The sequence below is a fragment of the Scyliorhinus canicula genome, chromosome 5 (genome assembly GCF_902713615.1).
Source record: "Scyliorhinus canicula chromosome 5, sScyCan1.1, whole genome shotgun sequence".
In the NCBI taxonomy this organism is placed as follows: domain Eukaryota; kingdom Metazoa; phylum Chordata; class Chondrichthyes; order Carcharhiniformes; family Scyliorhinidae; genus Scyliorhinus; species Scyliorhinus canicula.
In genome coordinates, this window is record NC_052150.1 from 111,568,420 (window position 1) to 111,594,543 (window position 26,124).

A 26,124-nucleotide genomic window follows, 5' to 3' on the forward strand; every position below is an offset into this window, starting at 1 on the left:
GGGCCGGTATGCCCCTCAGCCACCCCGCGAATGGATACAGCGGGGCGGCGGAGGGAGAAAGAGTGTGCGGGGTAAGTACCCGCTGCCCGCGATCGGTGGGCACCGATCGCGGGCCCACGGCACCTTTGGCACGGCCGTGGTACTGCCGTGCCAATCAGTGCCATGGTTCCCCAGATCGGGACTTTACGGCCGTTTTTACGAACGGTCAGACCAGGTGTGTTTTACGTTCATAAAAACGGTCGTAAAGGCCTTCGAAATCGGCCCATCGGCCAGGGGTGAATCGCTGCTCGCCGTAAAAAAACGGCGGGCAGCGATTCATGTCGGGAGGCGGGTGTGGGGGGTGGGAGAATAGCTGGAGGGCGTCGGACCAGCGTGGCCGTAAAGATTTACGCCGCCCGCTATTCTCCGCCCCGTCGTGAGTGCGAAGAATCGCGCCCGTAATTACAGTTATCAATTCTTGTATTCGTGCCTTCACTAACCTTTCCCTATATTCCCTGTTGTTAAAAATGTAGGACTTTACTAGATGACTATGTTTTAAAATGTCTCCTTTCACTTAAGGTGAAACAGAATGTTCTGGATAGGGGGATGATAGTCATACTAAACCTCTTTCTAGAGTTGGGCCCATGTGATCTGGGAAAAAAACCTAAAGCAAAATCTATTAACAATCATAATGTGGAGATGCCGGCGTTGGACTGGGGTAGGCACAGTAAGAGGTCTTACAACACCAGGTTAAAGTCCAACAGGTTTGTTTCGAATCACTAGCTATCAGAGCACAGTTCCTTCCTCCGGTTCGGAGCTCCTTCACATGAAAGGAGCTGTGCTCCGAAAGCTAATGATTCGAAACAAACCAGTTGGTCTTTAACCTTGTGTTGAAAGACTTCTTTTTATTAACAATCAAATGATAGTTTTCACACTTTGACACAAAAAGCGACAGCTGCTTTTTCGAGATAGACATGGGGCGGGATTCTCCGACCCCCCGCCGTGTCCCGAAGTCTCCGGCACCGGAGATTCGGCGGGGGTGGGAATCGCGCCGCGCCGGTCGGCGGGCCGCCCCCCCCCCCCCCCCCCCCCCCGGCAATTCTCCGGCCCGCGATGGGCCAAAGTCCCGCCGCTGTCATGTTGGTCCCACCGGCGTGGAGCAAACCACCTACCTTCCCGGCGAGACCAGGCCGTGCGAGCAGGTTCCGGGGTCCTCGGGGGGGGGGGCTGCAGGGAGATCTGGCCTCAGGGAGTGCCCCCACGGTGGCCTGGCCCGTGATCGGGGCCCGCCGATCGGCGGGCGGGCCTGTGCCATGGGGCACTCTTTTCCTTCCTCCTTCGCCATGGTCTTCACGATGGCAGAGGCGGAAGTGGCCCCCTCTCCTGCGCATGTGTGGGGATGACGTCAGCAACCGCTGATGCTCCGGCGCATGCGCGGACTTCCGCAGGCCAGCGAAGTCCCTTCAGTCCTAGCTGGCGTGGCGCCAAAGGCCGTTCCCGCCAGCCGGCGGAGCGCCAACCACTCTTGCGCGGGCCTAGCCCCTCAATATTAGGGCTTGGCCCCTAAAGGTGCGTCTCCGCACCTTTGTGGCGGCCCGACGCCGGAGTGGTTCACGCCTCTCCATCACGCCAGGACCCACCGCCCCACCGGGTAGGGGAGAATCCCGGCCATGGTGTCAGAGAGAGAGAGAGAAAAACAGAATGTGGCTACTGTTATGAAGAGCAGGAAAATATTTTTTTTGTTAGCCACTCGATTCTGGAATACCCAGGCTGAGTAGAACATTTTTGGAAAGACATTGAAAGATTCAACCTGACATGGCATGGGGAAGAAAACCTGCTGGGAAGCTGGGAACGACTTGGGCCTCTTATAATGCTACCCTTGTGCCAGAAGTGCAGTGCATGCCTAAAGGAGTTGTAAAACCTATCTGATTTGCATTAATTAGTTAACGTTTAGTGTACTAGTTGCCTTGTAAGTACTGTTTGATCTAGGTTGGTTTAAGTTTGTTCATTAAAGTAGAAGTCTCAAAATGTGAAATCTTTTCCTTTGGTTTATTTCCATTACTGGCTGGAAAGTTCATCTCTTTTACAAAAGCTATGGAGATCATAATACTTTGCTCCTTGGCCAATACAAGCAGAAGCAATATTCACTAATGTGGTGAGACTGCAGGTTAATGTAAAAATAAAATAAGCAGAAAGGGTTGACTGCAGGAGACTAGTTGTCAATGCAATTGACTGAATAGAATGTTCTTGATATTTGAACAGGAAACAAAAATATAATACTCTTGTTTGCCAACATGAATAAAAAATATTCATCTTGTTAAACTGTTGAACATGACGCCGAATACTCATGCCAGTTCATTCTTCAGTGATGCTGAGAACATTCATCTGGCAGAAAGAAAACTACAATTACAGCATTTTAGCTTAATCTGAAAATAATGTGGAAGGATAAATGTTGTACAGTGGATTTCGGCATTTTTCTAATTTGATTTTTTTAAGATATTATTGTAAAACATCCTTTTGGAGATATAGCACGATTGATAAGAATGTATTTTATTGTGACTCCTGGAATGAGACACAATCCTCAGAAATTGAAAGTTATTCACATTAATCATCTAAGTTTATTAAATGGACAGAGTAACCAAACTTCCTGTCCACCCTCTTCGAAATAGATGTGAAGAGAAATACCTATAGACACTTGAGAAAGGGCAAATGTCATTGCACCAATGCAGTTTCCTGATCCTGATTAGAATGAAGCATGTGCTAGCACAGCTTCTGTTTATTTTAATATAAATGCACCATCTGAAAGCTGTAATTTTGCCTAATTGTTTTATTCCCATGCTCTATTAGAAATAATTGAATGTAATAATTGGTTTTGTTTATTATTAATTTTAATAATTTTTCATTTGTAGGTTCCTGTGGCATTTAATCAATTCCTGAATATGAGGGCAGACAGCAGTCTGTTCTCAATTCTGTGTCAATGCCACTCCACAACCAGCCATTGTATTTAAGAGATTGTAAATTGCCTCTCACTCTCTCATTCCACTACAAGTCACTCCTCTTCAAGACATTCCCTCTCTATTTGAAGCCTGTTTAGTCAGAAATCACATTGTCAGTTAGTGTTACAGTGCTTGGAATTTCCTGAGAAGTTTTGGCACAACTGCAAAGTGAGAACATAGTTGTGCAGTGCTTTCAGAGGAATTTTGCACATCATTGATGTACACCCGATTTTACAAAATGCTGCACACACATTCTTTCATCATTTATTCTGCCCTAAAATACTTGCAAAAACCCCTCTTGGCTCATGAACAAAGCTCCAGCCCCACTCAAAAGAACAGTGAACACTTGTTTCCTGTATTTACACCAGATATGAACTAGTATAAATCGAAACCAAGTATTTCACGTACAGCAGGTCCCAAACTCATTGATTCTCCATTTCAGAGACTAAGTGTTGACACCGAGACTGAATCAGTGGAGTTCGACGGCAACAAGATTGGCGGCGGTCCAGGATCAATTCATGAACCATGAATGGGCCAGCACTGGCACCACGTGGAACAACAATGAAAAACGGTATCCGAATCTCCCGGGTCGGGATGGACACTTGAATGGCTGAAGAGCTGAAAACGCATATTAGCACCCCACTCCTCATATACACACATCCCAGTCAACAAGATGGCAGCATGGAGAGAGGCACCCTGCTTTGCAGATGCTGAGCTGGAGACCCTGTTGGACACCGTGGAAGAGAGGCAGGTAACCCTGTATCCCGGGGTGTGAAGGAGGCTGCTGCCATACACCGGGCCTGGGCACATGTGGTACAGGCTGTAAGGGCCGTGGGCCCCACTGCCAAAAACAGCCAGCAGTGCCACAAGGAGCTGCATGACCTCCTCTGGGTGGCCAGGGTGAGTAGGCAGCACTATGCGCTGGCACTAAACCCTGTCCCACACACCCCTACCCGCCGCCAGGAGAAGGCAGAATATAACAGCCGGGACAAAGAGAAGATCGGAGGGGGGCGGCCGGACCTGTGGCACCTCACCACAGCACAAGGGCGAGCACTAGATCTGGTTGGAGGGCCTGGAGAGAGGGCAGTTGCCGAGGCAGGGATCGGCATCGGGGAAGTGAGCCCCCGCTGAATGGCGGTTCCCCATAGCACATATGGCACCTTCCCTCACCACCCCTTTACCACTCGCACACTATCACCTCCACACCCCACCCCCCTCAACACCCAAATACGCGATCCAATAATGCATCATGTCATGTGACTTGCATGATCACCTGGCGATGAGGCGGGTCCTTCTGATGTCCTCCGCCCCAACCCTAAGTGGATACCAGCAATGACGAGACAATAGACAGTGACGAAAGACCCCAAACTGCAGCCCGAGACATCCCAAAGCACCGACCCAGGGAGACACTCACCTCCCGTCAAAGCTGTCTCCAACACCCTCCACCGTCCTAAAGACACTCACCTCAGTTGGGCGTTATCGTGAAGAGGCTGCTGGGGCACTACCTGATGCATACCACACATGTGTTGCAGTACATCATGGGAACGTAGGAACTCCCCAGGAGGGGGATGGTCAGAGGGGGGCACAACCTCAGGGACTGGCTAATAATAATAATAATCTTGATTGGTGTCACAAATAGGTTTATATTAACACTGCAATGATGTTATTGTGATAATCCCCTAGTCGCTACACGATGGAATCTGTTCAGGTACACTGAGGGAGATTTCAGAATGTCCAATTCACCTAACAAGTACGTCTTTCGGGACTTGTGGGTGGAAACCGGAGCAGCCAGAGGAAACCCATGCAGACACGGGAGAACTTGCAGACCTCGCACAGATAGTGACCCAAGCCAGCAATTGATCCCAGGTCCCAGACGCTGTGAAGATATTGGCTATGAATCACGATGTCCAAGGCCTGGAGCACTCTGTGCAGACAGTGGCCGAGGCACAGGGCAGAGCTGCCCTGTCACAGGCAGCCATCTACTGTGGTCCAGTCACAGGTCCAGCCAAGGGTGTCGGCAGCATTGCCTGGGCGCTGCCTGAAGGCCCTCTAGTTGGTGAACCTGGATGCAATTAGGGCGCTCCGTTCACACCAGCCCAGCCACACACCAGGGGCGGGATTCAACCCTACCCGGCGGGACGGGGGTCCCGGCGTAGGGGAGTGGCGCCAACCACTCCGGGGTCGGGCCTCCCCAAAGGTGCGGTATTCTCCGCACCTTTGGGGGCTAGCCCCGCGCCGGAGCGGGCCCCCCCGATCAGATCGCGGGCCTGACCACCGTGGGGGCACTCCCCGGGGTCCGATCGCCCCGCGCCCCCCCCCCCCCCCCCCCCCCCCCCCCAGGACCCCGGGGGCCCGGTCGTGCTGCCAATCCCACCACCACCAGAGATGGTTCAAACCTCGGCGGCAGGAGAGGCCTCCCAGCGGTGGGACTTCGGCCCATCACGGGCTGGAGAATAGCCGCAGGGCCCTCGCCGATCGGAGTGGCGTTATTCCCGCCCCCGTCACTTCCCAGGTGGCGGAGAATCTCTGCCACGGCGGGGGTGGGATTTTCGGCGGCCCCAGGCGATTCTCCAACCCTGCTGGGGGTCGGAGAATTTCGCCCCTTGTGTGACCTCCTGTTCCTACACAAGCCCCATGTCCTGCCCATCATTGCCCTCCCCCGCATCCTCCTTGTTGAATGAGGCATAGTGTTCATCCCACTCTTGCAGCATGTTGGCCCTCTGCTGCGCAATGTTGTGGAGGTGCAGCAAGCCACCACGATGTGGGAAACTCTTCTGGTGCTACACAGGAGAGCCCCACCAGAGCCCTCCAGGCACCTAAACTGCATATTCAGAATGCCAAAACACCACTCAATCATGGTCACTGCATGGGTGTCAGTCATTGTAGCGGGTTTCTGTGTTGGTCAGTGTCTCCCAGATAGGCATCATCAGCTGCGACTGCAGCGGATAACCTATGTTGCCCAAGAGCCAACCCTTCACCTGGGGGTGCACCACAAAGGTGCCAGGAACCATCGAGTGTGGCAAGATGAAGGCGTCATTCACATTGCCCGGATATAGGGCACAGACTTGCAAGATCATCGCACCCCAGCTGCACGTTCATCGAGTAGAACCCCTTTCAGTTTGTGAAGACCGGCCTGTCCTGAGCTGATGTTTGTAAGGAGAAATGAATCCCGTCAATCACCCGCTGGACCAGAGACGTCCTGGCGATGACAGCGAACCCCGCTGTCCGGGCATCTTGGTGGTCTCGGTCCACATTTGATTTGATATAATACGCCAAGTGGGCATATAGTGTCTCAGTGATGGCGCAGATGCACCTGTGCACCGGAACCTGCCAGATCCCTGACAGGTCCCCACTTGACACCTAGAAGGGCCCTCTGGCATAGAAGTTCAGGGCGACCGTCACCTTGACAGCCGACGGGAGCAGATGTCTGTAGAACACATTGACGCTGCTGAAAATGAAATGAAATGAAAAATGAAATGAAAATAAATGAAAATTGCTTATTGTCACGAGTAGGCTTTAATGAAGTTACTGTGAAAAGCCCCTAGTCGCCACATTCCGGCACCTGTCCGGGGAGGCTGGTACGGGAACCGCTGGGAGGTCTCTCCTGCCGCTGTCGGGGCACCGGAGAATAGTATTCTGGAGGCTGGCCAGCGCGGCCACGATATTCACCTCACGCACGATTCTCCGCCCAATTGTGTTTCGCGATTCAGGTGTCGCTGGACTGAGAATCCCATCCTGTATTTCTAATGTTTTATATCATTTTTATTCCTACCGAGGCCTTCAAAAAATTGTTTTTAAATTGTGTTCTAAAATGGTGACCGATTGAGTTGGTTCGTGAAATGTTTCATGTTGGGCAGTTTTATGGAGGCAGTAGCATCATGGTATTGTCACTGGATTAGTAATCAAGATACCCAGAGGGATGCTCTGGGGACCTGGGTTCGAATCCCATCATGGATTTCAATAGAAAATTTGGAATTAAAAGTCTAAAGGTGACTATGAAACCATTGTTGATTGTCGTAGAAACCCACTAATGTCCTTTAGGAAGGAAATCTGTTGTCCTTACCTGGTCTGGCCTACATGTGACTCCAGACCCACAGTGATGTGGTTGACTCTTAAATGCTCTCAGGGATGGGCAATACATATCGGCCCAGCCAGCGACGTCCACATCCCATGAACAAATAAAGAACAAATTGAATTCTTGAAACAAATACAATTTTCACCCAGAATGCAGCTAGTGTCCAAAGCAGAAACTTGGCATCACGTGGTAACTTTGCATAATAATGGTTTGATGGCTTGAAACTTATTTTTTTTTACCTGAATTTGATAAGGAATTGCCTATAGAAGAAAAATGGTGCATATTCTGCCCATTTCTCTGTCACTGTTTCTTTACTCTGATTTCCACTTTTGTGACAATTTTTACGTTCTGGTCTTAACTAAAACATTTGTCAGGAAGATAAGAACATAGGAAATTGGAGCAGGAGTAGGCCATTAGGCTCCTCAAGCCTACTCCACCATTCAATATGAGTGGTCATGTACCTCAACTCCTCTTTCCCTTCCTACAGCTGTATCCCTTGATTTTTGTTTGCATGTCCAAAAATGTATTAAGCTTATTTTTCAGTGTACTCAGTGACTGAGCATCCAGAACCTTCTCAGGTAGAGAAGTCCAAAGATTCACAACCACCTAGGTGAAACAATTACTGCTCTCCTCAGTCCTAAATTATCGACCCCTTATCATGATATTATGCAAAAGAAAAAGCTTATTATGAAACCATAAAGCTGTCAGTCAAGCAAAGTTTTTTTTATTGGCTAAGAACCCACACTCCACTAAAAAGATTAACTCTGTTGACACAGCTGGGGAAAAGACAAACTATGCCTAATTGGCAACTTTGAGATGATATAATAAGCTATTTTTTCTGCTATTTCTTTTGTCAATAGCTTACTGTTTATTTGGGTTACGGGTATAGGGTGGATACGTGGGTTTGAGTAGGGTGATCATTGCGCGGCACAACATCGAGGGCCGAAGGGCCTGTTCTGTGCTGTACTGTTCTATGTTCTATAATTGTGGCTGCTGATGAAAATTATTGTACAAAAATGGAATGGTTAAACTATTGGTGCTTTTGTAAGGCTCAAAATTGCCATCGCTCGAGTAGAGCAGCTTGAGTACCTGAGGAGTGAACGTTTGGTCACTTGTGAAGACTGTGAGGCTGCTGGTCCACTGCTTTCCTGTTGTTTCCATTCCTCCAGGCAACAACAACGCAGTGATGGCTGTCACTTGCTTTTTAAAATAATCCTCCATCATATGGGCTATTTCTGGCGCCACCATTTGGGAACAAAGCTTTCCTTTCAGCCACGTAAAAAATTGTACTGCGTCACAGATACGTACTGGGGTCGGGACCTGGAAGTGATTCAGTTGCTAGGTTCCTGTCTCCTAATAAAGCAGTAAATTATACCTTGCTTTCCCTCTCCTGACAGTATGAAGTAAATTTAAAATTAATATTAAAAAATCCTGCAGGGCATGCTGGTGTCTGCTGTGAAATTTCCAACATGATCTGTCCAAAACGTTCCACGGTGGTGGTACAAATTTATTTGCCCTTACATTGAGAAATTCTGAAGAGTAAATTTCCGGAATGTACAAGTTAATAATGGATTAGAGAAGTCACTTCTGAAGGTTTGGTAACCTTTTAAATGCATTTGTTGCATTGAAATGCAACTTAATGTTTTACACGAGGTAGCAGCAGGAATAACCCTGGCAGAAGGAAGGTTGCTTTAGAGACTGTGTTTGATAAACACATGTATCCCAACATGAGTTGATTGCTTTTAAGGTGAACACGTTACATATTGTAAGATGTAGACGTAGGGGAGATAGTCCTGGGTCTGTGCCCAGGCAGAGCATGTCATTTGGGCACAGCAATTTGCATAAAATCAGTCCATTGGGGATACAGGTCTGAAAAGCAATCTTTCCAATTTTACTCCATGTAAATTAAGGGAAAGAAAATCAGCGGGCTCCCTCTACACGTGTGTGTGCTCCAATCTGACCAATATTCCGATTTGCACTGTGCCTAGATGATCATTTTGCAAATGCAGAACCACTAAACGCGACTGTGCAAAACATGAAGGTAACTAAAGTAAAAGAAGGCATAAATATACAGATACCCTTTTTCAGGACTCTTGGTTGAAAGTGTTCTTTACTTGTGTCGACAGCTCGGTTTGGAGAAATCATGGCAGATGAACTCATCGTGTGCTGTGGAGTGTCCAGTGAATTGCCAGTTCTCTGACTGGTCGTCGTGGTCTGCTTGTTCTAGATCATGCGGTCTTTCAGGTACATCCTAATATTAATGCAATTTATTGGATATATGTATGGGCCAGCACGGTCGTTAGCCTCACAGCACCAGGGACCGGGGTTCAATTCCGACCTTGGGTGACTGTGTGGAATTTGCATGTTTCTCCGTGTCTGCATGTGTTTCCTCTGGATGCTCTAGTTTCCTCCCACAGTCTAAAGATGTGCAGATAGGATGGATTGGTTATGCTAAATTGCCCCTTAGTGTTCAAAGATTGGGTGGGGTTACGGAGATTGGTTGAGGAAGTGGGCCCAGGTAAGATGCTCTTTCAAAGGGTCGGTACAGACTCGAAGGGCCGAATAGCTTCCTTCCGCACTGTAGGGTTTCTACGATGATGTATGCATTATAAGCAGCAGTGGCTGCTCTGAGAAGATGGGCTGAGTGTACATGGTGGTTGTGTTTCATCACTTTCAATTAGAGACAGAGAATCGTAACTCACTTTTCCCATCACTATTCTGATTAAACTTCATTTTGGAACACAAGATTGCTGTATTTCTTCCTAATAAAAACAAGTCCATGCTTACTGTCAGTTCAGTTAATGTTGCTTCATACATCATAGAATTTACAGTGCAGAATGAGGCCATTCGGCCCATCGAGTCTGCACCGGCTCTTGGAAAGAGCACCCTACCCAAGCCCACACCCCCACCCTATCCCCATAACCCAGTAACCCCACCCAACACTAAGGGCAATTTCGGATACTAAGGGCAATTTATCATGGCCAATCCACCTAACCTGCACATCTTTGGACTGTGGGAGGAAACCGGAGCGCCCGGAGGAAACCCACGCACACACAGGGAGAACGTGCAGACTCCACATAGACAGTGACCCAAGCTGGGAATCGAACCTGGGACCCTGGAGCTGTGAAGCAATTGTGCTAACCACTATGCTACCGTGCTGCCTATGAGTTCACTGGAACTTAGTCAATAAAGTAGCATCTATTTTGTGAGTTTCACGGGCTTCCTCTTCTGTAGCCTCTCTGCTTACAAGGCTTTTCCTGTAGTGCATCTGCCCTCACCATCAATACCCTCCCAGCCTTGTCAACCCCTGGCTTTGCTGCCTGTTGGCCATGCCTCTTGTTGCCTTGCCTTGTGCGTCCTTGTCTTGTTTGACCTTGCCTCATCCAGTCTTTCTGATTACCAGTCTTGCTTCTTACTCTCGTGGACGCCCAGCCTTGCCTCCAAGCTTCTATTCTTGCCTTGGTCCCGAGGTCGGTTCTATAGCAGCTTCCTACTTCTAGCTCCCTTGCCGGCTTCACTCCTGGCTTCACTTCTGAACTTGAACTGAAGTTCTGGCTCCTTCCAGTGGCAGGAATTGGTCAGTGCAGGTAGTTCTGGGACTTCATCTGTTACCTGTAATGACCAACCTATATCACTAGATTTTATTGTATTTCTTTTGTGTTCAGTAATGCATTTCATCTTGCAAGTTATTTTAGCTCGGAATGCCAGTGCTGCACAAGTACGGTACAGTATTTAAACTTGTACATTGCTTTTTTTCTGGCCAAGAATTGCCCAAAGGAACCTAACTCTGGCTTTAACATTCCCTATGGAACCTATGATTCACTTAAAGTCATTCCACTTAAAGTCATAATTTTCAGGATTTTAACCACAAATTGAGGACTTACTGTAAAGATTAAAAGTCTTATGTGCTCCCTCTGTGCCTTTGTAGTGCTGAGTCTCAGAGCTAGAGTACAGTATCAGGAATGGAGTTATACAATTAATGGTAAGCGATAGGTGATTTAACTTAGTTAAGGCTTATCACAGAGCCACTTATATGTAAAGGATTATGGCTAAGGCTGACCCAAGAGTTTCCAATGCATTTACATGTGTAAAATGTGGGAGGGGGGGTGTATGTGTACGTGTTTATTTATATTGTATAAATTATAGTTGAAAAATATCCTGAAATTATTATATGGCCCTAATAAATTTGAGGAGGTCAGTCTGTGATTATAAGTTGTCAAACATTGCTCTGACAGTTCAAAATTTGAAATGATTTGTATTATATTTGCTCCCAAACAGCCATTCATTGGGAGGGAAAAGTTATTTTTTTTAACCAAAAACGACACTGAAGAACAGCTGTGAAACGTACAATATCTGCAAATGTTTTCTTTGTTTCGATCATTCACATTTCCTTTGACAGAAGTACACCCTCATATGTGGTTTAATTTTAATTTAATTTTTTTCCTTTTAACTATAGATTTTACAAAGTATGAGGGAGGCTCAAAACAATTTCTTACAGTCAAGTAAATGTGGCATCTGCACCTTCTTTATTCAGGGGTAATGATCCGCAAGAGAACACTGATTCAGCCATTCCAGGGAGATGGGAGACCATGCGTAATGCAGCTGGAACAGTTCAAACCTTGCCTAATCAAACCTTGTTATCGATGGCAATATAGTGAATGGGGCCAGTGTACAGTTGAGGTATATTAATCTTTGTACTCTATTCTGTTTGATATCAATAAAATAAATTCTGATCTAATTTCTTAATTTATACAATAAACAAACAAACTAACTTCGTGTCTTAGAACTAACTGACCTTCGTGGCATAAACCAAAATACTGAGGATGCTGGGAATCTGAAATAAGTTCTGTTGCTTCTCCCACTTCGGCTTTTCTGTTTTATTAAACTTTTTTTTACTTTTCTCTCTGTAGTCTACTGCTTCTCTCAGGTCCACAGCAATGCGGTTGACTCTTTTAAAAAATAAATGCCCTGGCATTTGTTTAAGGGCAACTAGGGATGGGCACTAAATGCTGGCTCAGCCAGCGATGCCCGCATTCTTCTTCTTTTATGTAGAAAGATAAAGTGGATATGGTGTTACAGATAGAGGCCAGGGGAAGAATCAAAAAGGTATTTGGGGCAGGTTTTGATTCTTGGGGACAGAGGAACATATTCTGTTTGGTTAGCTATGGCATCCTTTTCCATAATATGTTTATTTTTGTAGCCCGGGCAGTGCTTTCAATTACTCAAAGAAGGGGCTGATTTAGCACAGTGGAGTAAACAGCTGGCTTATAATGCAGAACAATGCCAGCAGCGCGGGTTCAATTCCTGTACTGGCCTCCCCGAGCAGGCACTGGAATGTGGCGACTTAATTTCACAGTAACTTCATTGAGGCCGACTTGTGACTATAAGACCATAAGACATAGGAGCAGAATTAGGCCACTTGGCCCATCGAGTCTGCTCCGCTATTCAATCATGGTTGACATTATTCTCATCCCCATCCTCCTGCCTTCTCCCCATAACCCCTGATCCCCTTATTAATCAAGAACCTATCTATCACTGCCTTAAAGACACTCAGTGAATTAGCCTCCACAGCCTTCTGCAGCAAAGCGTTCCACAGATTCACCACCCTCTGGCTGAAACAATTCCTCCTCATCTCTGTTTTAAAGGATCGTCCTTTTAATCTGAGATGGTGCCCTCTGGTTCTAGTTTTTCCTACAAGTGGAAACATCCTCTCCACGTCCACTCTATCCAGGCCTCACAGTATCTTGTACGTTTCAATAAGATCCCCTCTCGTCCTTCTAAACTCCAACGAGTACCAACCCAGAGTCCTCAAACGTTCCTCATACAACAAGTTCTTCATTCCAGGGATCGTTCTTGTGAACCTCCTCTGGACCCATTCCAAGGCCAACACATCCTTCCTTAGATATGGGGCCCAAAACTGCTCATAATACACCAAATGGGGTCTGACCAGAGCCTTATGCAGCCTCAGAAGTACATCCCTCGTCTTGTATTCTAGCCCTCTTGACATGAATGCTAATATTGCATTTGCCTGCTTAACTTCCAACTGACCTGCACATTAACCTTAAGAGAATCGTGAACAAGGACTCCCAAGTCCCTATGTGCTTCTGCTTTCCGAAGCACTTCCCCATTTACAAAATAGTCTGTGCCTAGATTCCTCCTTCCAAAGTGCAGAACCTCACATTTTTCCACATTGTATTTCATTTGCCACTTTATTGCCCACTCTCCTAGCTTATCCAAGTCCTTCTGCAGCCCCCTTGCTTCCTCAATACTACCTGTCCCTCTACAGATCTTTGTATCATCTGCAAACTTAGCAAGAGTGCCTTCAGTACCTTCTTCCAGATCATTAATGTATATTGTAAAAAGTTGAGGTCCCAGCACAGACCCCTGAAGCACACCACTAGTCACCGGCTGCCATCCTGAAAAAGACCCCTTTATCCCCACTCTTTGCCTTCTGCCAGTCAGCCAATTCTCTATCCATGTCAGGATCTTACCCTTAAGACCATGGGCTTTTAACTTATTTAACAGTCTCCTATGTGGCACCTTGTCAAAGGCCTTCTGGAAATCCAAATAAATCATGTCCACTGATTTTGTCTGACTTGCTTGTTACCTCCTCAAAGAACTCTCACAGATTTGTCAGACACCTCTCTTTGACAAAGCCGTGCTGACTCAGTCCTATTTTACCATGCACTTACAAGTGCTTCACAATCTCATCTTTAATAACAGACTCTAAAATCTTACCAATGACCGAAGTCAGGCTGACCGGCCTATAATTTCCCGTCTTCTGCCTCCCTCCCTTCTTAAACAGTGGTGTTACATTAGCCACCTTCCAGTCCTCTGGGACCCTTCCTGCCTCCAGTGATTCCTGAAAGATCATCACTAATGCCTCCACAATTTCCTCAGCTATCTCTTTTAGGACCCTGGGGTGTGGTCCATCTGGTCCAGGTGACTTATCCATCTTCAGACCTTTCAGTTTCCCCAGAACCTTCTCCTTAGTAATGGTCACTGCACTCACCTCTGCCCCCTGGTTCTCCTGGCGCTGGCATCACAATGGTGTCTTCCACCATGAAGACTGATGCAAAGTAACTGTTCGTCTGCCATTTCTTTGTTTCCTATTATTACTTCTCCAGCCACATTTTCTAGTGGTCCAATGTCTATAAGTGATTATTATTATTAGTAGTATAGTTATTATTTTAAGTTCTAATCAAACACAACATGTTCCTCTGACCCCAAGAATCAAAACTTGCTCCAAAAACTTTTATGATTCTTCCCCTGGCCTCCATCTGTAACCCCAGCAGAATTGAGAACAGTTCTTGGGCCTGTCTCCTTAGCAGTCCCAAGGCTGTGGGACTTCTGAAGGGGAGGATAGCCTGCAGGGTTCAGCTCCATATAGCTTAGTATTTTCCAGCTACATGTGCAGCCCACATATTATGCACTGAGGGATATTTTTTTTAAATAGTTATAGTGGAAAATTGAGATAAAGTTGAAGTATAGAGATTTGTGCAAATCTGCATGTGACAAAATGTTTTGCTGTGCTGGCAGCAGACAGTATATGTGGATTGGAATGGGAAAGCCAGATACCTCTGAAGTATTCTTGACCCTGAGAAACTGGAAGGGAGCTTTCACCGCACTGACAAGCCAGCTGGCTCACTCCCCATAATGAAAAGAGACTCAGGGCATGATCTAACCAAATTGCAACAGAGTCCCGTGATGAGCGCATCTAGCCAGGTGTCCTGTTTCCTGCACTAAGGAGCTCCGCTCGCCAGAATTCCTCAGTGCAAGAAATGACCGGGACACCATTTGCTGTCCTAATCTCTTGATTCCCCCCAAACAACTCCCGAACCTTCCCAAAGCCCCAACTCACCTATAAGGTCCTTGGGGCCTCACCGGCACCCCACCTCACACGTGCAGGGCAGTCCTGGATACGATCCCTGGTATGAAATAAATGCCAGCCTGGTACTGCTACCCTGACAATGTCACCTGGGTAGCACCAGGATGGCACTCAAGTGGTACTGCCAAGATGCCAGGCTGCTAGTGTCAAGGGCCTTAGTGGCACCTGCAGTGCCAGGGGGCCACCCAGCCCAGAGGGCAACCACCTGGGGACCTCTGATTCCCTGGGAGACCCCCCCCCCCCCTCCACAAGTGCCCTCCTATCTGGTCCCTGTTTGTGGGGACCAGCGCTGAACGGTGCTCACCCAAGGTCTCTGTTGCGAAGGGGTTAGATCACAAGGCCTTAGTAGATCAGACGAGCGCACTCTAATATGCAAATGTACTAGATAGTGATCACGTCTACAGTGGGCAGTGTTCAGATCACGACGTCTCACAAGAGTGCGTTATATCTCACGAGACATAATCTGTCTCGTGGATCCTGGAAAAGGGATGTCCCGGCATCTACCGGCTATACCATGCCACCTTTCGGGTGCAACGCAGCAGGTAGATCGCGTGCTCAGTTTCTCGAATCTCTTCTCATATCTGAACCCTCTGATCCCTGATATTACCTAACTAAGGGCAGGACTTACCAACCAACCTGCCGTGTGTTTTTCGACGGTGGAGCTAGCCCGCCAGCGGGATTTTCTGGCCCCGCCGTTGTCAATGAATTTTGTTTATTTTACACCTATTGATAGAACATAGGTTGCAATTTTGTATGTAGATTTTTATCAACTTGTACTTTTGAGAAATTATGTAATGAAACTCCTTAGTTTCCTCTTCTATGCTTGTAAATGTTTTACCGTTCAGTATTTATGTCCTTTCCATTCTCATGCTTTCAAAATTTTTCACCCTTATTCAGTAAATACTTCCATCAATGTAACTTTGTAGCTGTTAACATCACACTAATTTTCAGTAAAATCACATTAATTATTTCTCTTGTTAAAGGATGCTCATTGTGGTGATGGCATGAAATTTCGAAACATATCGTGCGTTGTGTTTGATGGATCCAATAGTGATCCTGGAAACATTGTGGATGAGGACTTATGTGCTGATCTAGAGCCCATGGTGAATGGAGACAAGCAAATCATTCTGCAAGCAGCCTGCACTGTCCCGTGCCCAGGTGCAGTAGCTTTTCAAAGATGATCTTTTGCTGAAAAGTATGAGAGGGCATTTCACAAAGATTCATGTGTTTGGAGTGCACATCAAGAGTTTGAGCCCATTTCATGGTTAAATTTAGCTTCTGAATACAGTATGGCTAGCTTCTGAATACATTATGTTCAATTTGTTCAATTGAGGGAAATACATAATAGAATATCTGACGCTACCATTGAAAGCAAGATGATCAGGTAGCAAACATCATATTTATAGCCTATTCTTGGTCTAACCTATTTATGATTATTTTTTAAATATTAAAATCTGATTAAAAATATTTTCTTTGCTAAGGATATCATTCTCTGAACATCACTCAAGGTTATCATTCCTAGAACGCTTTTTTTATGGGGATTTATGTACATATGTACTACTTTTGTTAATTGACATGCACATCTGCATTAAAATCCTTTCAACACTTTATTTCAAGAAATAAATGGTTAACTTTTATATTTATTAATGGGTTAGCAATTTCATTAAAGTAATACAGGCAGAAATTTATCACCTGCATGTTCCAGCACACTCAAAATAAAACGGGAATGTTAAACCCGTGGTGTTGACAACTTTTAAGGCTTTGTTGACAAGTTCTCCGGTTTCCTCCCACATGTCCCGAAAGACGTGCTTGTTAGGTGAATTGGACATTCTGATTTCTCCCTCTGTGTACCCGAAGAGGCGCTGTAGTGTGGTGACTGGGGGATTTTCACAGTAATTTCATTGCAGTGTTAATGCAAGCCTACTTGTGACAAAGATTATTTTTTAAAAATTCAGTTCTTGTATAGGGCATGTGAATAAATAAATTACGCAATTCACAAGCATTAAAAAATTCTCAAACAGGAATAAGGCACTAATGGGAGTAGTTTACTGACATTTCCAATATAACTTTGACACTAGACACTCTGAATAGAAACTGTTCTACGATCATCAGTGATGCACTACCACAGTTACATTGATTTTATATAATGTATAATGCATTATTTTTTAATGTCTCCTCAGCATGTATTGCATTAGTTGTCAACAGTATCAAAGTTTAATATTTATTATTTATACCCATAGCATTAAATTTAAAATATGGATTCCTTCTGTTATTTTCCCTGCAGATTTACACCCTGCTTTCTGCAGCCCCAGCTGTGGCACAGGGTGAGATTAATTGAATAAATAGAATTAGGAAGTTGCATTACAATTTTTCTGCTGAATATAAGATTATAGAGTTAATTGTTTCAGATGACTTAGGGCCACAAAAACCTCAAAATCCATAATTTAGAAGGTAATTTCATTGTTCATGTTATGTTCCAACTCTTTGACTCACCATTATATCTGTTATTATGGTGATTCCACAGCACAGAGCTACCCATAATTCAGAACCTATAAGGATAGAAGGTATGCAAAATAGATTTATCTACTGGAGTATTTGGAGCTTGAGGCAAAGTGATGACTTCAGATCTGGAGCCTGCATGTCTTCTTGGGTTTAGGAATGTGAGTTTCTCTCTTAAGTGGTCTAGGTGTCTTTTTGTTGTTCAGCCAGTTGACTGATATTTCCCAGTGTTTAATTGTAGAAGAGGGTTACCCAGGAGATTAACGATAGCATTCCCGTATTGTCTGAATTGAATTCCTCTGTCTTTAACAGCTGTATTTTCTCAATCTCTCTCAAGTTAGCGTAAGGTGAGGCAAAGCTTCTTTCAAACTGAATAAACTGTATTTATTCCACAAAAAGGTGATCATACAAGATAAGAATTATGACAAGTTCACTGAGTTTTATCGTGGACCAGATTATTATACAAAATAATCATAGGAGACCCAGGTACAGAACGATTGTTTATCAGCCAACAAGTAGGGAGCGCACAGCCGCCGAGAAGGATCTCCGGAGCTGACTCTACCCAACTGGGAAATCATGTAATATGTATACATCATAGGCCACGTAGGCAAGACATTATTTTCATTTGAACATTTACTGGTTCAGCTTTTTAATTAAACAAGTTGCAGGTATTTACAAGGCAAAGTAAGTATTTTTCACCTCATTCTTCTATGGCTCCTCTCGAATATCATCTCTTGTTGCTGACGCTGTTGGCTGTATCTGCATCTTTAGGTGTTAGAAAACACGTTAGACTGAAAAACATATTATTGAGAGTCTGGCAGCTGGTGTCTGGGGAAAAAAAGTTTGCGAAGGTCACCAAAGAACCAGTTAGGATGAAAAACATGGGCAGGGTTCTCCGAGCCTCCGCACGGAAATCACGATCAGCGCAAAGGCAAAGAATGGGCATCAAACCCGAAATCCGGTCCAACACCATTCCCGCGATTCTCCGGTCCCCGGCGAATCGCCACAAATCAGCCCGCGGTCTAAGCGGCGTGTGTCGGGGGGCATTGACAGAGACCCCAGCGGTGATTCTCCGATGTAAACTGGCCGAGTTCCCGATGGCATGGTTCTAACCACGTTTTGCCTGTCGGGCACGGCCAGTGGCGGCTGTGGAGTCAGTCCACTGCCGCCCTGGTGGGGGGGATCCTTCACCGTAGGGGGGGGCCTAACAGATGGCCAGGCTATCAATCGGGGGCCACTGATCCGCGGGTGCGCACGACCTTGGGGGAGCCTATCTTTTTGGTGCGGTGTGGAATTTTCCTCTATTGTTCTAATATACTAGATAATGCACACCTTAAGTTCAAAAAAATCCCTAGATTGTTCAATACACTGATTCAGCAGGCAAATGTTAAAGTCCACTTTTGGGCGTGTTCAATGGGGTGTCTCTCAGCCGTTGCAGCTCTGAGAATCACCCTGCTATTCAATGTTACTTTCCCATTTCTTTCAGCCTCAGGGAGCTGATCTCACCAGCAGGAATGGTTGTTCGCAGACAAGGATGTGATTTTGGTCGACGGCACCGATGCTTTTCTCTATCCCACCACCCTCTAAACCCCCCCCCCCCCCCCCCTTACAGGCCCTCTCCCCCGCTTTACCAACAACCCCACCCCCCCTCCCAACCTTGTTGAGTCTGCCCAGGCCTGACCTTTGGCAGTGACAGACTGGCACCTGGACTCTGCCACCCCCTCCCCCCCCCTCCCACCCCCCAAGGTGTTGTTACCTGGTCCATGTCTGTGTGGACCAGTGATAAACGGCTCCCTGGCGCGGTCTCGCAGGTTGTCGAGTCCCAGGCGTGGGTGAATCCGGAATTCGGGTATTTAAATGATTCATTAGGCTCATTTAAATATGCAGATCTGGATCTCGCCCAGTGAGGGCAAGACCCAGATCATGCCGGGCGGAGCGAGTTGGGTGACGCCCCCACAGACACCAGGTATAACAGGGTCTCTGAATTGCACCCTATAACTCTTGCATGCCCTAATATCGTTATAATTAAACCCTAATCATCAGTTCCCCTCTTACAGTTTCTTTGGACATTTTTCATTGTGTAATGATCCAAAATAATTTGCCTTGCTTTCTCACTTTGGTAATTAGTTTTAATTTATCAAGAGGGGATGGATTTTCCTTTCTGGAGCAGAATTAGGATCTCCACCTATCCTTCCAACTGTGCGTCAATCCCATCCCACTTCCTTGGTTGTGGGATCATTAGACATAAAGGGCAGAGCCCCAACTGGATTCCTGCAGCAGAGCGCAGTCCAGCTGAGGCTAAGCGGAATGAGACATGCTCATAGCAGAAATGCTGCAACAACTCCTGCAGCGGAAATTATAAAGGGACAGAAGAACATCTGAGAAGGAAGGAGTTTTAGCCCTTTGGGCTTTTCTTTTCCTTCAATTTCCAATTATCTCAGAGCCTTACCATTGCTTCCCTGGGCCTTCCTCCAGGCAATCCCAGGGAGTGGCAGTAAGATAGGAGGAGGTCAGGAAATTGGCTGAAAAGCTTGGCCTCGTTCACTCTCTTCACAAATGAGTGAGGGAAATCCAGGTCAATGCAAAGTGGCAGCACCTCACCAATATATCTCATCACCATTTCCACCAGTTTGTCACAGTCAAATTCAGATTAATTCAGATTAAAGTCTTCTAACTACTCTTCAGCAGTCCTGAATACATTGGGCGAAGTTCTCCTTTTGGGAGACAATGGGCGAAATTGTTTTGGCCATGTTCGCCCGGCAACCAGATATTCACACCTGAGGTCAATGAACCTTTACATGGTCCCTGTCCCATCTGTGGCAATCTTGCTGTGGGCGCGGCCGAAAAATCCAGCCCTATGTTCTCCACCGGAGCTAAATTGTACCTGGTTTGAGCTCATATCAAATCAGGAAGTGGTTCCCAATCCTTCGCCATACTAATTTAGCCCCCCCCCCCCCCCCCAAAGAAAAGAGACCCTTGTCAGGAAGTCCCCCCCTCACCACCCCTCAAAAGAGAGACCCCTGTCTGGAAGCCCCGCTGAAGAGAGACCCCCTCTATGGAAGCTAGACTGCAGTCCAGACAGCGGCAGTGAAATAAATCATTGCTTTAACACACACCTGGGCAATACACTTGTTGACTCAGACACAGGAAGCACCGCTTGTCAATTCCTGGAAAGAGAAAACTAGTCAGCTGGATTTAAACCCCCTCAGATATTTGATCGGCCAGCCTTTCATTTGTTTCTCTTTGATATTGATTTTGCTAGACTGTGATTGACAGCTTCCACACATCCTAGCTGTCAGCATTGTACCATTCAGCTTCGATCATAGAAGTCATCGGAAATATGTGGCACCTGGTGCTGATCACGTTTTCTTCATAACCGCTGGATTCTCTCCCTCATTGGTAACTCCGCTACTGGCGGCATGAGGTGAAGAATTTAGCCCTTTACCTCAGCAAAAAACCACAATGTCCCTCCAAATATTCAGATGCCTCTAACAGCCAAAATGACAAAGTAAAACCTACCACTGCCGCTTTTTCAGATTCCAGGTAGTTTTACCTGTTCATCACTTCACTTCCAAAAACATAATTCCTCAGCATATCTTGGGAGTGACCCCTGCTGAGTTCAAATGAATAGCATTGTTGCAGCAATAGTGAACAATCACCACAAAGTCTAATGACTTTTAATAATCTCCAGGACATGGTTCAGACGCCCATCGGAAACACATGTTATATCTGTCAGCCCTACAGTCCAGTGAATATACACCATGTGACGATCATGTTTAAGCTTGACTCAACTCGAGTTTAACTCAATATCAGCATTTGTACACAACTGTTTCCCCCGTACAGCATTGCCTAAACTCTGGAAACTTTCCAGGCACACTGGTTTCTTCTAGTCATACTATTCATGAAAAAATAGCACAAGTACAAAACATAATTTTCCTATTTTTTATGCTCTTTACGTTTCAGCTAAAATTACTATCACAAGGAATTTGAGAGAGTTACAAATGGAAAGCTTGTTCCCAGTTTCCAGTGAGCATTGCTTAAACTAGCAAGAACAAAGGCCGCGATTCTCCGCAACCACGATGGGTGGGAGAATAGCGGGAGGTCCGCTCCCGCACTTCCTGCTATTCTCCCACCCCACCCCCCCAAAATGGTGTGTCCGGTTTTGCGACACGCCGCTCCGAGAAACGCGGGCCGCCGTTTTTCACGGCTGCCCGCGATTCTCCGACCCGGATGGGCCGAGCGGCCTGCCGTTCCCGACCTGTTCACGACGGCAGCAACCACACCTGGTCGCTGCCGTCGTGAACATGGCGCGCCAGGTAAGTGTGGGGCCTGGGGGGGGGGGGGGGGGGCGGATCAGGGATCGAGCACCACGACCGTGCTTGGGAGGGGACTGTCCCGCGATCGATGCCCACCGAACGTCGGGCCGGCGACTCAAGGGGACACACTCTTTCCCCTCCGCTGCCCCGCAAGATCAAGCCGCTACGTCTTGCGGGGCGGCTGAGGGGAAAGACGGCAACCGCGCAAGCGCGGGTTTGAGCTGTCCAACCCGCGCATGTGCATCTGACATCATTAGGCACCGCCGCGGTGTCATTCTTGGCGCGCCGGGCCTTGAAGCCAGGGACAAGGCCCGGCCGCCGAGTTTCCCGGTACGGCCCACCTATCCCCCCGGATAGGTGAGAATAGGGGGCCGGGAGAGGCTTCCGACGCCGTCGTGAACCTCTCCAGGTTTCACGACGGCGTCGGGCCTTGCGGAGCATTCCGCCCAAAGTGCTTGGTGTTTGCCTGAAATTTCCCTTCTTTCCATGGAATCCACCTGGTGTATCACTTCAGATTGACCGACTTGATAATAGGCCTGGTTTTAATCAGTGAAAGTGAATTGGTTTTCAATGAAATAAAAATCTACCCAATAAGTCTAGTGGGCTGTGGATACAAAACTGCTGGACTAAATGGCACAATCTACTGCTCCTGCAATTGGTTAGGTTACATCAACACCTACACAAGAGGGTGGCATGGTCTGATGTAATATAATTACTCCAGTTTTCCAAGCAAATAATTTGCAGCTGCCAATAATTCATTCATGACTTTTATCAGTCTTACTGGAAATGTTCTGCACGTCATTGTTGAATTATGATATGTTTCTTAATGCCCTCAGGTGACTGTTACCTGACAGAATGGTCTATGTGGAGTTCTTGTCAACTAACCTGTGTGAATAATGAAGATCTTGGCTATGGTGGTGTAAAGGTACGAACAAAGGCAGTGATCATCCAGGCAATGGATAATGAGCACCTATGTCCAGAGCAGGAACTGGAGACCGACCCATGTACAGGTAGGTACAGGTACCACCTCATGCAAATTCACAAGGTCACAACCTTGGCAGAGGAATTTTTCTGGTCATTTTACAGGATGAGATTCAACTTTGATGTATCTGCAAAAGCAATAGATAGAACGGAAAGCCTGGCTGGATCTGTACCTGTTCTATTATCACCCATTTTGCATCCCCAAAGAAGTTTTTTTTCACCCCATATCTGTAGCCATGTTGTAAATTTATTTCAGAGAAATGTGTTTCCAATGTTGCTAAACGTGTCCGGACCTTCTTATTTCAACATTATATTTTGCACGGAAAGGAGCAAAAGTTCAATCTAATTTTAATAATTCATTGTTACATGATGTTGAAGTATTTGATATTTTATTCTTATTATGGGCAGTACATGTGGAGAGAGAAACAGAGTTAACCTCTAGTTGCTCTACAGATACGGACTAAATTCAACATCTGTAGGCTGCTCTTTCAAATGGTCAGTGCAGACTCGATGGGCCGAATGGCCTCTTTTTGCACTGTAGAAATTCTGTGATTTCAGCCTAAGTACCCTGAAATGGTGTCAGATGCTGCGGAGGATCACTTAGATTGTTAATGTAAAATTACTCTCTCTTCTTTTATATTAAAATAATGTGAACTTATTTAAAATAAATTGGTTAAACCCCCCACCAAAATACCACCTTCTTACCCTCCATGTCTCTATCACCTCTGTCATCAGTGGCACGCCCAAGCCCTTCTGAGCCCCTTTTTGCTGACAGCCTCATGCCTCGTTATCATGCCGAGTAACTTGTTTCAAATGTCTGTGACCCATTATGTGATTAAAAATTCCGAGATGACTTAGAAATTTTAATTTTTGGCTTTTAATCTTCAGGGCAAGAGTTTACTGTAAAATCACAGTGAGCTTACCAGAATTTACTGTTATTTATGCACAAAACAGACAGCTTCAGGAAAGCACAGATGTATGCACAGTTAAATCTGAAACTCCAGACGTTGTTGAATGAGATGTAACATCTGTACGTTGTGCAAAAACGTCATCTTGTCATCATTTACCATAGAATTTACAGTGCAGAAGCTGGCCATTTGGCCCATCGAGTTTGCACCGGCTCGTGGAAAGAGCACCCTACCCAAGGTCAACACCTCCACCCTATCCCCATAACCCAGTAACCCCACCCAACACTAAGGGCAATTTATCATGGCCAATCCACCTAACCTGCATATCTTTGGACTGTGGGAGGAAACCGGAGCACCCGGAGGAAACCCATGCACACACGGGGAGGATGTGCAGACTCTGCACAGACAGAGACCTAAGCCGGAATCGAACCTGGGTCCCTGGAACTGTGAAGCAATTGTGCTATCCACAATGCTACCATGCTCCCCATTCAAATTATTTAAATGATATGAAGTACCTGGACAAGGGCAAAGTACTGTAGATGCTGGAGGTCTAATGTAAAATTAGTAAATGCTTGAAGCATTCAGCAGGTCTGACAGCATCTGCAGAGAGAAATATTGGCCAGGATCTTCTGATGAACTTGCTGTTGCACATTGGGACCCAGAGGAAGTGCCAACATGCCCACACATGCAGAACTTACCCAGGAATTTCAAATTCCCAAAGGGCAGAGATATGCTGCCCAGAACCCTGCATGAAAACCTCCAACACTGACACCATCCTTGTAGGATTAGGCTAGCCCTGAACTTGCCCTCAAATTTACTTCAAGATACGCAGTTAATCACAAAGGATCTGGATTGAAAATATACAGTTAGTCCACAGATCAACTATTAAATGGTGGCTCAGGCTCTGCTTCTATAGGCCTACTCCTGTTCCTATGTGTCGTGGAATTTATAATAAAGACAAATTCTTCGAGGTTCGATTTAAGGAAATTTATTTACACAAATATATTTGCGGAGAGAGAGTGTTCTGGCTTTTTAGCCAGTCCACAACACTCTGAGATCTTTATAGTCTGAAATAACAGCTTGAAGTAAACAGCCATGTTTATATTAAATAGACCTTGGAAAGTATGTAAAATGAAATACGTTGTATGTATGTTCTTGGCCTTGGCTAAAAACAACTCGAGTACACATTTTGTTATCTTTCGGAGAACAATGTGTTATCATAATAAGGCCGAGACCAAAATATTAAGCAGTATTTTATTTACGTTATTTGACCTTATTTTCGTTCAAAAGCAGTGTTAAACTATATAGTCAAGCATTTTCCAGCATGCGTCTAAGTTGGCAACTCATTAATTTCCCTTCCACACTATGTAAAGAAGCTGTGTCAGGAAGGTCATGATATATACTTATAAGCCAACTTTCTGAACATATCCCCCTACTCCTATTAGTTATCCAACCGCTGCCTCTGCCCCCCACATTCCCATGATCCACCCACTCCTCCAGATGTCTAAAATAATAATATGTAACAACAATCAAAAGTATTTAAAATATTAGAAATTATTACTTAACTTGGCAACGGTGTGTGGGAACCAGGAGGTAATATTAGAGATAAATACCAGGATGCACAAAATACTGGGAAAGACAAGTAGCTTGAAGATAGGAAATAGTAAACTATTAGGTAGGTTCAGAGTAAGGGGAAAGTAGTGCAGTATAAATCAGGATTTCTGTGGATGTATGTGAATGCATGGAATGTGGTAAATACAATTGGTGAGTTGAAGGTGTAGAATTTACGGGGGAATATTATGTGGGGCTATAACAGAGACCTGGCTCAAAGGTCTGGATATCGGTGTTCAGGAAAGATAGCAAAGGAAGGAATGGTGGCAGGGTGGTAGATAACAATGCAGTGCTGGAGATGGAAGACGTCTCGGAGAGGTCAAGGGCAGAGTCTATTTGGCTAGAGGTAAGGAACAGAATGGTGTAATTACGTTACTTGGTGTAATCTGTAGACCATCAACTAGTGGGAAAGATGTAGAGGAACAAATTTGCAAGGAAATTACAGAGAGGTGCAAGAATTATAGAGTAATTATAATGAAAGAGTTTATTCAAATATAGGCTGGGATAGTATTAATGTAAAAAGGCAGAGAGGTATAAGAGTTCCTAGAGTGTATTCAGGAGAATACTCTACTACAGTATGTTTCCAGTCCAATGAGAAAGAAGGCACTGATAGATTGGGGTCTGGGTTCTCTGTTTTGTGACTAAGCCCCCCCGCCAGCGTAAAACTGGTGGTTTTTTACGCCAGAGAAACTGGCGTAAAATGGCCACCGATTCCCCGTTTTGCTGGGGGCTAGCAGGGAGGCCACATAGAGCCGATACAGCCCTCGGCACGTCCGGTTCCGAGGCCGCACACGTGCACGGCGGCAGCCTGCAGCGGCCGCACCGTGCTCCATGGTGGACTCAGCCTGCAGACCTGGACCGCTAAAGTAGT

The 26,124-nt window shown here is 46.0% G+C and overlaps 1 protein-coding gene across 1 annotated transcript in view; it reads left to right on the top strand.

The window, feature by feature from the left end:
* Positions 1-23,752, top strand: part of LOC119965672 (thrombospondin type-1 domain-containing protein 7A-like) — a 589,817-nt gene extending 566,065 nt beyond the window's left edge. Inside the window, exons 20-24 of the mRNA XM_038796437.1 lie at positions 9,177-9,294; positions 11,585-11,730; positions 15,922-16,096; positions 22,590-22,773; positions 23,623-23,752. Coding sequence (XP_038652365.1) covers positions 9,177-9,294; positions 11,585-11,730; positions 15,922-16,096; positions 22,590-22,773; positions 23,623-23,752 — 753 coding nt within the window. The remainder of the gene's footprint in view (positions 1-9,176; positions 9,295-11,584; positions 11,731-15,921; positions 16,097-22,589; positions 22,774-23,622) is intronic.
* The last annotated feature ends 2,372 nt before the right edge of the window (positions 23,753-26,124 follow it).